General features: G+C 34.7%; 1 protein-coding gene across 6 annotated transcripts in view; it reads left to right on the forward strand.

The window, feature by feature from the left end:
- The window catches only part of LOC106462337 (receptor-transporting protein 3-like), a 77,981-nt gene that overhangs the window by 5,413 nt on the left and 60,222 nt on the right, over positions 1-12,346 (forward strand). Inside the window, exon 1 of one of the 6 annotated variants that reach the window (XM_022389570.1) lies at positions 11,432-11,849. The exons of 3 other annotated variants lie outside the window; for them this stretch is intronic. In XM_022389570.1, coding sequence (XP_022245278.1) covers positions 11,818-11,849 — 32 coding nt within the window. In that variant the 5' untranslated portion in view covers positions 11,432-11,817. Of the gene's footprint in view, positions 1-11,431; positions 11,850-12,346 lie in introns of those variants that run through there. 2 more of the 6 variants (XM_022389573.1, XM_022389569.1) reach the window with 2 other exon arrangements.

The raw sequence follows: 12,346 nt of genomic DNA on the forward strand, positions 1-12,346 counted from the left end.
ACTTTGACGGAATATTTTTTCTTATTATCTCCATTTCTACTGTTAGTCTTATTCTAACATATTAAACGTTAGGCCTATAACTTCTACGTAGTTAACTTCACGCCGAGCTTTTCCTTGCCCGTAACTTTACTCTATTCTGCAATTGTCTGTCTACTGTTTTCGTTCGTCTTACACTATTTATGTCTTTATCAATATATTATCACTTAATCGTCTGTTTTTAACTCTTATTATAACAAAACTAAGTAATAATAAAATGTTCACTTACAAAATATATTAACCAATTATATATATAAACTAAACAGTCTTTTATATCATGCCAAAGTGATATTCAAATAAACGGAACTAAAAGTTATTTGATGTGTGCAAATTTTTCTGAAAACGATCAATGATTGAGTTTATTGTTCTATTTAAGCATAACATCATTATAACGCTCATACAACCAGAAAGCTGTACACTTATGGAGAGTAACCAGCATTAATTTAAATTCTCGAATGCAAAAAATCTCAGATCTACTCTATAGTTGCATTGTTAGTTTCAAGGGTTACACTAAATTATATAACGATTTAACGCTAACTATAACTAACTACCAGTATTCCGGTTCTCTAATTGAAGCAACTACGTCTTACTATTTAACAAAGAGTGTAACTGGACTTTTCTCCTCTAATTTTCTCGTATATATAGCTAAGATTTTATTAATTTAGAAACAATAAAGACATCTGAAAGTTACCCCATGATATATTTTTGATATTAAAATTTGTACCAATGTTATTGCAGCTGTCTTCAGACCAAGCTCTACAGCGTCTCATACTGTTTGTACTAACTTAGTGAAACGTTTTACTAGGTTAAAACCTTTGAGCACAGGTGAGAATGAAATACATAATCAAGGTATGTATCGTTTATTGCAACAATAAAGTTCGTTTATCATATCCGTGAGCATACATTAGAGTATTTAGCGTTTTCATGTACAAATTAAGTCTGAGGAATTACAACGCAAAAATCACATTGTAACAAACGCATGAGCACATCGCAGATAGCTCATTGTGTAGCTTTGCGCTTAGCAACGACTAATAAACGCAATCAGTATAAAAGAGATACGTAATAGGTTTTAATATACCAAAAACTCAAACTCGTTGTTCTAGATTTACGTAGTTGGAAATATCTTTCAAACATTATGTATTAATATAAAATCCTTTGTGAGGCGAAAAAATGGAACAATTTCAGATTAGTACGATAATATTTGTGATCACTTTAATATGTCTACGTTATCAGTATCAGTGATTAGTTTAATATGTCTACGTTATCAGTATCAGTGATTAGTTTAATATGTCTACGTTATCAGTATCAGTGATTAGTTTAATAAGTCTACGTCATCAGTATCAGTGATTAGTTTAATATGTCTACGTTATCAGTATCAGTGATTAGTTTAATATGTCTACGTTATCAGTATGAGTGATTAGTTTAATATGTCTACGTTATCAGTATGAGTGATTAGTTGAATATGTCTATGTTATCAGTATGAGTGATTAGTTTAATATGTATACGTTATCAGTATCAGTGATTAGTTTAATATGTCTTCGTTATCAGTATCAGTGATTAGTTTAATATGTCTTCGTTATCAGTATCAGTGATTAGTTTAATATGTCTACGTTATCAGGTTGAGTCACATCTAAATTACTTTCAATGCTTCTTTTAACTTAGAATTATTTTTTCTGCGCTGTGACAAAGAATGTATAACCTATGCTTAAGCTTAATTTTTGTCCTATACTTTTAGTTCATAATGCTCACTGTGTAGTTGTTTTTTTATATAATAATATAACTGTTGAATATGGTTAATATGACTCCCTCTGGAAAAAAAAATCTTATCAAACCTCTAAACCTGGGAAATAAGATCTCGACGAAAATGTCAGAATATAACCTTGCATCCAATTGACTATCCTTTAGTCTGTATCTGTTTTATCTGCCAAACTTTCTTTGTTCATAACTTTTAAACTCTTTAACCAACAAGCTACTCAATCATTCAACCTTTAGCCTTTGTCTATATTTATCTATCCAACCAGTAATTATCCATCTTCTTTAAGCATTTTAAATGATACTAACAACTATTTATCATTACATTCTGATCAAAGTATCATCTATTGAATTAAACTGTCATCTCTTTATAAAATTAATTTTAGGGTTATGTATACAATCAACCAACACGCATTTTTATTTCTCAGCCAACTAGTTACCTTACATCATCTCTAAATAATTAGTTTGTACTCTCTCACTTCCATTTCATTTCATCCACCAAAGTAATCACTTTTCTACTGTTATTTCCTTACTATATCAACCACTATATTTTGTTTGTATGTTCTAAAGCAAAGCCACATCGAGCTATGTGCTGTATCTACAGCGGGGAATCAAACACGGATCTTAGCATTGTAAATTTATCGCAGTCCCATTGGTGTAAAAACCAACCATTGTAAAAGGCGTATAATAAAATTATTTAATTCATCAACCGCTCATCTTACTCCTATTCTTCATTTCATCGTCATTTGTTAACGATTTATCTGTTTATAACAGTCTATCCAAATGAAGATACATTTCGTAATTGATATACGTTTCATCAAACATGCACATACAATAGTCTAGCAATTTACTTAATCTTACACATTCAGACATTAAGTTAGACAAAATTCGCAAAGTACTTGCCACACCGTATGATCATTTCCTACACACTGTACGATCATTTTCTACACACTGTACGGTCATTTCCTTCCCACCGTATGATCGTTTCTTACACACCGTATGATTGTTTCCTTACACACCGTATGATTGTTTCCTTACACATTGTACGATCATTTTCTACACACTGTACGGTCATTTCCTACCCACCGTATGATCGTGTGTATGTGTGTTTTGACGAATAAATTCTCAAAATAATTTATACAGACCAGAATAATAACTCGTAGATGTTTGTACGATCATATCCTACTTTCTCTGTTATTACTTAGTAACTACTCTATGCATGTAGACAATAACATCATTATTGAACAGTATGCAAACATTTTGGCCAAAACTGTACTAAGATACAAACTGAAATTATTACACAACTCGACATAAACCCAAGTACAATTGAAAACAAACATTTTTACGTACGTAATGGGGTTTTAGATAGTACAAAGCCGTTTTTAATTCTGTTGACTATGATCTATTTTTTAAACTAAACATGTCGAAATATGATTTTAGCGCGTATAACAGATAGTACTGTTCCTGTAATAACCGATAGTGTCTTATTGTTTGGAAACAACGCATAGTTTATTCTTAAAGTTCTTACTGAAGTTACATACCACACGTATTGCAGTATCTAGAAGCTGTGTTTCGTACCGCTAGTCGTAGATTAAATAACATTCACTTTACTTTTAGAGCCGTAAGCAGGTCCTCAAGGTGGGCCTTGGCTACATGCTGGTGAAAATTGTGAGAATATATCAAATCTAACTCATCTGACGAATAGAATTTTTATTTGCAGGTCATAAACTACTTTAAGTCTCTTTCATATCAAATTTTAAAGTCTAACGGTGAACACATGTGTTTCTTCTTGTGTTACACGCTCATGCGTTAACAGGTTACTGCAATAATTATACTATTTTTATTCGTATGTACATATATCCTACATTTGAGGCATATTTTTTCAAGAATTATATCAACAAATCTAGAACATATCGTCACTTGAGAACGTCCTCGGGGAGGTTCATTCCTTCTTTTATAGCCGGTTACGGTATATAAGTACGGAAGTGTGTATTTGGCATCCTTCAACATCATACAAGTGAGAATAAGCATTGGATGTAGATGGGCAATAACTGTCATAAGTTTAGCCTTTACTTACTGTTTTATTTACGTCACTTACACACATAAAACCTTTTGGAGAGTTTCTAAACTGTGAAAATTCTGAGTCGGTAATTAGGAAACGATCATCCAGTGTGTATGAAATGATCGTACAATGTGTAAGGAAACAATCACACGGTGTGTAAGGAAACAATCATACGGTGTGTAAGAAACGATCATACGGTGGGTAGGAAAAGGTGGTTAGGGCGCTCGACTCGCGATCTGAGGGTCGCGGGTTCGAATCCCCGTCCTACCAAACATGCTCGCCCTTTCAGCCGTGGGTGCGTTATAATGTGACGGTCAATCCCACTATTCGTTGGTAAAAGAGTAGCCCAAGAGTTGGCGGTGGGTGGTGATGACTAGCTGCCTTCCCTCTAGTCTTACACCGCTAAAATAGGGACGGCTAGCGCAGATAGCCCTCGTGTAGCTTTGCGCGAAATTCAAAACAAACAAACAATTCTCTAGAATTACTATTTATGAAGCTCACAGTGTGAAAATGGGAAAGAAATATTAATTATTTTTATAATTGTCTTCGTCTCTTTCACTTTAGAATGATTAACTTTCCACACTGTGATCTCGAGGGTCTAAAACTCACGTTCAATTGCCGCAAAATCGGCTCAGCTATAAGAGTGACTGATGTTCATATCCCATTATTCGATCAGAGTAGCCCGTCGCCGAACACTTTCGCTCTTTCAGTCATGGGCGCGTTATAATGTGACAGCTAATCCCACTATTAGTTAGTACAGGGTATCCCAAATGTTGATGGTGGGTGGTGTTGACTAGCCGCCTTCCTTCTAGTATACCACTTCAATATTGTGTAGCTTTGCGCGATTATCCGAACCATACAAACTGTTTGAGTTGTGGTTGGGTTTGCATCGGATCTGCAGACGCTGTTGATATATTTGTATAAAAGAACATCTGAAACAAGGTGCAGCTTTCAGCATATAAACAAAATATGGTATGTTGCAAGCAAGTGTGAAAAATTTGAAACGCTGTGTTTATCCTCTAATGAAAAACCCTGTGTCTTTTGATTCGTCATTAGAAACATGTATAATAATATAATATATAATATCAACCACTTATTTCTTTCCCCTTCTACCCCTGAGCTCAGAAGACACTCGTTTCTTTCTTTTTCTAACTCTTGTGGTATTCTAACGTACACCTAAGACAAGTAACTAAACCATAACAACAAGAAATTATTTAATATTTGTTTGATAGAGTAGTTACTGTTTTCATCTTCACCAAGAAATAAGAGATTTATAGACAAATTTTAAAACAAATTAAAAAATATTTATTGAGCAAATTAAGAACAAAATACGAGACTCGAACGTCTTTACTCTTTCAGATCTTTCTGTGTAGCCCCCCAGTGGCACGGCCGTACAGCTGCGGACTTACAACGCTAGAAACCGGGTTTCGATACCCGAGGTGCGCAGAGCACAGATAGCCAATTGTATAGCTTGATGTTTAACTTCAAACAAAAAAAATTATCTGTAAACGACTACATGATAAAAAAATATGAACTTTACTGTTCACAACCAAGGCTATTCTGACAAAGCTTTTATTACAACCACCAATATTACAATTCTTATCTCCACAAGAACACCCCAGTATGTCACGTCACTCACCATCAAACAAGCTCCATTAACAGAAGAGGAAAATCATGTTTTCCAACTTCTCTCTTTGAAAATATTATTAATATGCTAGGTAGCCTTTTTAAAACCAGTGTACCAATTAACCAATAAGTCAGCTAGGTGTGAACACTTACAAGTATTGAAACCAACGTATAACCTTGTGAAACAATCTCTAAGTGCAAAAGTAGCGAATTTCAAGATTGGACACATCTTGTTTATCTAAGACTTCAAACCATGCACAGATATCGGAAAAAAATATAACTAGTCAAATTAATAAAGATATGTTATGTTAATGGTTTTAATTAATCAAACTGCATTCATTATTAGCACAGTCCACTCTTTCAAAATTGTGATTTGGTGGCACTGGATGATTTTTATGCAGAGCTGCAGCTCACCTGTACCACAGGTTATGCTGGGTTATAATTACTACAGCAAACCCATCCATAAAATACCAGCTAGTTACCAGTTCGAAACGAGATCAAAGACAGCACTTATAGCAAGATAGGACCATGCATATTCTCTTTCCATTAGCAAAATGTAAGTCATTATTAATTGGTCAAAATTGTGACTAGGTTCTGAATGCTTAATATATTGCACTCCAACAAAGTTCTTCAACACTAGGTTCTACAACTCTATCTCAGTACCATAACTCGTCACAGAAACAAACCAACCTGAACTGAGATGACTAAGAACTTACTGTGTCCAGTTTGGTGGCTGAATACAATCTAGGAAACTTTTTTTTTCAAATGCCTTGAGAAGAAGCAACTATTTAATGTTATCTAGCCTCCTCCTACTGACTGGAAGTTGGATGGAAAAAAAAGCAAACAAATAAACAAAAACTAATAATTACATGTTGCTAGAAAGGATATGGGCAAACTCACTAAAAATCATCTTAGTGTTATTAATGTTATAGCTTCAATTGATAGTAAGTCTACGTATATATATATATTTATATAGCATGTGTTTCCTTAGTATGTAGATCTCATTTTATTGGACATCAACAATAATATTGAAACGTTGCGGCTTGACTGTAGTTTGGCGGGAAGGCAGTTAGTGGTCACCTTTGGGTATACTTATTTCTTATAATTTTGAGCTTGGTTAGCTCATTAACTCTAGTTTACGTCCACCTGTTGGTACTGTTAAAATTACTTCTAAAATATTGTAAACAATTACATGTATACACAGTAAGCACATACTGACATTTTGGTATTTGTTTCTTGTGTTTGAATCCTGCACTGAGTCAATGATAAATGCACGGATGTACAACGCTAACATCTAGAGCCTTCCGCTAAAAAAATCCTTAGTGGATTTGACATGGCCTGGTGGTAAGGGCGCTTAACTCGCAATTTGCAGCTCGCGAGATCGAAACCTGTCATCGAAAATGCTCGCTCTTTAAGGCGTGAGGGTGTTATAATGTGACAATTAATTTCACTATTTGTATGCAAAGACTAGCTGAAAATGGCGATGGTGATGTTAACTGGTTTTCTAATAATTGAGAACACGCGTTATAACTGAGAGCGTTTTGTCGTATAATATCCACGGTTATTATCAATCACATTTCCTGAATTTCCTGAAACATTTCACGTTTCACCACATTTCCTGAATGCTAGGGATCACTGTTTTGATGTAAGCTGAGCTGATGTCCAGCTGCCTTATTCATGAGGGAATGACCTTGTAAATAACAATTATTTTGTGTTACCAGTAAAGGTGGCATCAATTTTGCTAAGATGTAACTCATAGTCTTTTAGACCCTAACATCCTTCACTTTAGATGTTGCATGTTGAATATGAAACGGTTCACATGCTTCACTTTAGATGTTGTATGCTGAATATGAAACGGTTCACATGCTTCACTTTAGATGTTGAATATGATAAGGTTCTCATGCTTCACTTTTGATGTTGTATGCTGAATATGAAACGGTTCACATGCTTCACTTTAGATGTTGAATATGAAACGGTTCACATGCTTCACTTTAGATGTTGAATATGATAAGGTTCTCATGCTTCACTTTAGATGTTGAATATGATAAGGTTCTCATGCTTCACTTTTGATGTTGTATGTTGAATATAATAAGGTTCTCCTCTCAGCCATCGAATAAACTATTGTTTATTGTTGTTAGATATGTAAATATGGATTCTCACCTGTACTTATAACAAGATTATAGACAATATTTGCTCGCTATTGTCCTGAGAGCTATGAATACATCCGCCATACTACTGTTTAGAATACTGTTACTACCTATATTTTTACACAAATTATGCTTATGTGGCACTGTCTGGTTAGTCAAATGACCTCCAATATCTGTGTAAACTATCAGTTAGTGGCTCTAGTCTGGTGCATATAACTCACATACAAGAGAGAGAGAGATGAATTATATAATAGTTGAATTCTATACCTATTTTATTAATTGTTTTCATAATTACTTTTAATATAGTATATCTTGGAATGTCAGCAACAATTATGGACTAATGCAGAAAGGTTAAACCAGTATGCATGACGTCAGTAAGAGGATATTCGTGAACAAACATTTCATGTATGGTGTTTTATTGTTTTTTTTTACTCATCTCAGTGAACTTATATTCATATAAGCTTGTAAGAATGTGTAGCATTAATGGTACTACTTTATTCTTTTGGGATATTAAACCAAGTCCAATCTATCATCTAATTCATCACTTATCGTTGAGTTAGACCAGTCTTGAAGAATTTCACCGATAATCTGTAATGCTGGACAATAACAAAACAAAAACAATAGTTGCCGTATGTAACCAATATGTGGATGCCATTTTCCCAGTTTTTTAAAAAGTTGCATGTGTTAAAAAAAATCCAGCTTTGTGTAAAACACTATCTCTGTTAAGTTCTATATCCAGTCTAGTCAAAATGACAGGATCAATAAATTTCGTATTATGGCAGTAAAATAAATCTCATAATTAATATATATAGTGAAATAATTCTTTAGAAAATGTTTTAACAGGCAATCTCTGACTCAACGGTATAAAATCTAACTATTTTAGTAGTTGGCTGGATAGCCCTTCAGATCCGAAAATCTAGAAGCTTAAGAGTGAAGTAGATGGCTGTGTAAGGATAAGTTTGTCGTGCTGTTTTCTTTGATCCAAGTAGTTGTTAAGGTGTTTCTATCCTACCAAAGTGGATCACTTGCACATTAATGGTCATTCTATTTCGCCATTAGTTTATTGTTGCTCTCTCCTCTTATTGTAATATTCTTGCACTCCACTCAGAAAAAGTCTTTGTATTCTTAATTCCTTACTTGATCTTGGATCGTTCTCTTTCGCATCATTGAGATTTGCACCACACAGAATTGTCTTCATTCTCTTCACTCTTGTTATTGAATGCCCAACCTACTACAATTATATATTTTCCATCTCTTATTCAATGTTCACCTTTATATCTTTATTAGAGACGCAGTAATTGGAACTCCTTGTGTAAGAGGTCGTACACATTTCTGAACCTTTGACGTTGAAGCTCTTTGCCTCTTCGCCTTAGGTTGATCTTTTTCACTTGACTGTTAGAAACCATTCCTCTTTGTTACCATCAAATCTTGAATTGGAGGCCTGCAGGGTAGTTTGTAGTTTTACATCTGGGTTGCTAGAAACTAGAGGAAAGTACTATATTCTGACTCCACTGCCTTCCTAGCTGGTAATGGTTCAAATTTTGTTTTTGCTAGGCAAGTTAAAACTGCCTGACTACTTTTCTTAGCTTTACCCAGTGCCAGAGATCATATAGCCCTTGATTTGTGTACGACATGCCCATATATATTTCAGTTCGTACATTTCCATTTTTTCATTTTTTTTTTTGCCAGCGATCCCAGTTAACTGGGACATCGTGAGGAATGATATAGTTGTGAGAGATACCTCTGCTATTATCCTGTTCTTTGGTATCTCTCACAACAAGCTGGTCTGTCATTTGCACTTTTAGCACCTTTCGTACTGCATATGTCCAATCATTGAAGCTTTTTTATCCAGGGCATCAGCAGCACGAAGTCTTTTACAACAGGACTGTCGCTTGCTGATTTATTCTTGATTCATTAAAGTCACACCTGATACATGACCAGGATACATCTTAAGGCCTAATGAATTATTCTTCCAAATCTTCTTGTCCTTTGTATTGCTAATCGCCAAGAGAACTGTCTTCTATGCTATCACCAAATGATATGACCTAGTGTTCATCAACATCACTATTTTCTCCAACAGTTTCACACATGATCTCCATTTTGATAATACATTTCTCTTTCTGAGGTATTATGTTGACAATCGTCATCATGTACTTCACAGTATTCAAACATCTTTACATAGAAGTCAGGGCTAGTAGAGAAATCCATACTGTCAGAGAGAATCATCTAAAATATTTAAAATGGTGTGCTGTAGTTAAGGAACAGATCATTGGCTTATTAGAATACCTTATTAGCACTATCTTGGACACATATATTCCATTTCTAAAGCACTAATATGGTCCCAAACATATCCCCTCCTCCCACAAGAGCACTTCCATGGTCACATTTCTCCCCCCTAGACATGGGTATATATATAGATATCTTTAAAACACTTCTATGGAGTTTGGAATTTTCTACCAATTTTTTTTCTTCTTTTTTTGTGTGTCTAAAAATAAACCTAGCACTGAGAGAGTTGTTTGTCTGTAAACATAGCAGTGAAAGCTTCGTCAAACAAACTTATTAACCCAGCATAAATTGAAATATCAGGAATTCTTTGAAACAGTTAAGAGTTAAGGTATGATGTTTGTTAAACAAATTTTCTAGTGTTTTGACTGTCTAGTGCAAGTAATGTTATTATTATCTCGACTGGTTATAGATACATCCGAAATCAGTCTCCTGCTTACACGGTATGACTGAAAGTCATCAATGGTAGGAAACGATATTCATTATGATGTAGTCATTCTCTAATAACAGCAATCAAACGCAACAAGTTATATAGTTATATTTAGCTCTGTGAACAATATCAAATGTCTAGCCTTCACTTTTTAAGTACTTGAAGTAAAGAAAATCTACTTCAAATTGCACATTCTTATTTAGAGGAGGAAGATTCTGTTGCTTCAACATCTACACCAAGTAGCCTCAGAGAATTTAAATGAAGACAGCAAATGCTCGTGACTTTGGCTTATTGGCCAAAATGTTTGCATATTTTGTAATAAATTATTATTAAGATAGAATACGAATACACTTAGCGATGTCAATCTGAAAAATGCATGCTATATTAAACATCTACATATGTACTAAATAGCATCTGTAACCTTATATCATTTCAAATTAAACATTCACTACTGGTTAGTCCTTCTCTTACTCTAATAATATTTGTAAGGCGACGTAGCATACTGTCGATGAGGTGTTTGATGTAATCTATCTTCATTCCATCCCCAACTTGTCACAACAAGGCATTGAAACTCAGATATAGTAGCTGGTTTAGGGTTGTGGTTAGCAATTTTCGGGCTCAGTTTTACCCAACAGTTCTCAATGGGATTACAATCTGGAAACTTTGGTGGCCATGGAAATCTTGTAATGTCCTCCTGGTCGAGACAATCCTGTACAATACGCACACTGTTGGCAATGTCATTGTCATCCTGGAACATAAAGCTATTGCCAAACTTTGTCCTAGCGTATGGCAGAAATATCGTCTCCATGTGATGCCAGTAGTAGGCGTCATTGAAGTTTCCCTGGAGAATATGAAGAGCAATTTTTCCACCATGATGAATAGTTACCCAAACGTGTACTACACCACCTCCTGTATAGTTCCTGTGGGAAAGACAGTCTTCCCTAATCTATTTTCTAGACAAACATCAAACATGAATCATATCATCAGCTTTAACAAGCCGGAAACAGGACTCATCTAAACATATGACACGTCGCCAGTGTCCTAACTGTAAGTTGGCAGGCTGTCTTATCCAAGTAACACGGTGACGACGGTGGATTCTGGTTAATATCGATTTAAAGATATCCTTTCTTGCAAAATAACTTTGTTTGGTCGGTCTCCTATTCTCTGTTCTTCTGGAAAGTCTGAAATGAATGTGTTCATACCATTCATGTCGTAAGGTGTTGCAAGACTTCTTTCGACCTTGACGTGTTAACATGATCAATACACTGTCATCTCGGACATTAGTTTTTCGGCGTCTACGAACAGACTTTCCTGGAATAATGTTTCCTGTAGTCCGACGACATTTCAGGATTTCGGATACAGTGCACTGGGAGCACTCTACAGTTCTGATAATGTCTGTTTGCTTCACACCATTTCTGGACAGTCGAACAATTTGATGCCCTATAACTTCTAGGCATGACTCTACATCAAGTACAGAGAAAATGTTTATCTGTTTCGATAAAGATTATACCAGGGCCATGCCGGGCCTAACTCTAGAGAAACAGGACATTTTGGTAGACGTCACCTTCTCACTTGAGGTTAAAGTAACACTTTTAAGATGATACCATTTAGCGAAATAAATAAGCAATTTTTTTACTAATAGAATATTTTACGTTCTCAAGCATTAAATGAAAAACCAATAAAATCACAAGCTTTATTAAATGATCGTTGGGCAAAGATACAAATCCGGTTTTTTTTTCTTGAAATTAAATTACTTGAAACTACTGAAGTGGAACTAAGGTGGGTTTGTGGCAACAAATAGTTAAGAAAGAGTCACCAAAATATTTAACTTTCAATCCGAAAAAGCAAACAGTAGTTATCTGTTTTTAAACTGTAAATTTGTCACTTTCGTGCTGATTGTACAAGTATTCTAAAAAAGGCTGAACACAATATTTGGATTTTACAATTATAGGAAGCATCATACACATATCTGCAGTACAATAACTGTTTACTTTCTCCAAGACTCATAAG

Source organism: Limulus polyphemus, unplaced genomic scaffold (genome assembly GCF_000517525.1).
Source record: "Limulus polyphemus unplaced genomic scaffold, Limulus_polyphemus-2.1.2 Scaffold1145, whole genome shotgun sequence".
In the NCBI taxonomy this organism is placed as follows: Eukaryota; Metazoa; Arthropoda; class Merostomata; order Xiphosura; family Limulidae; genus Limulus; species Limulus polyphemus.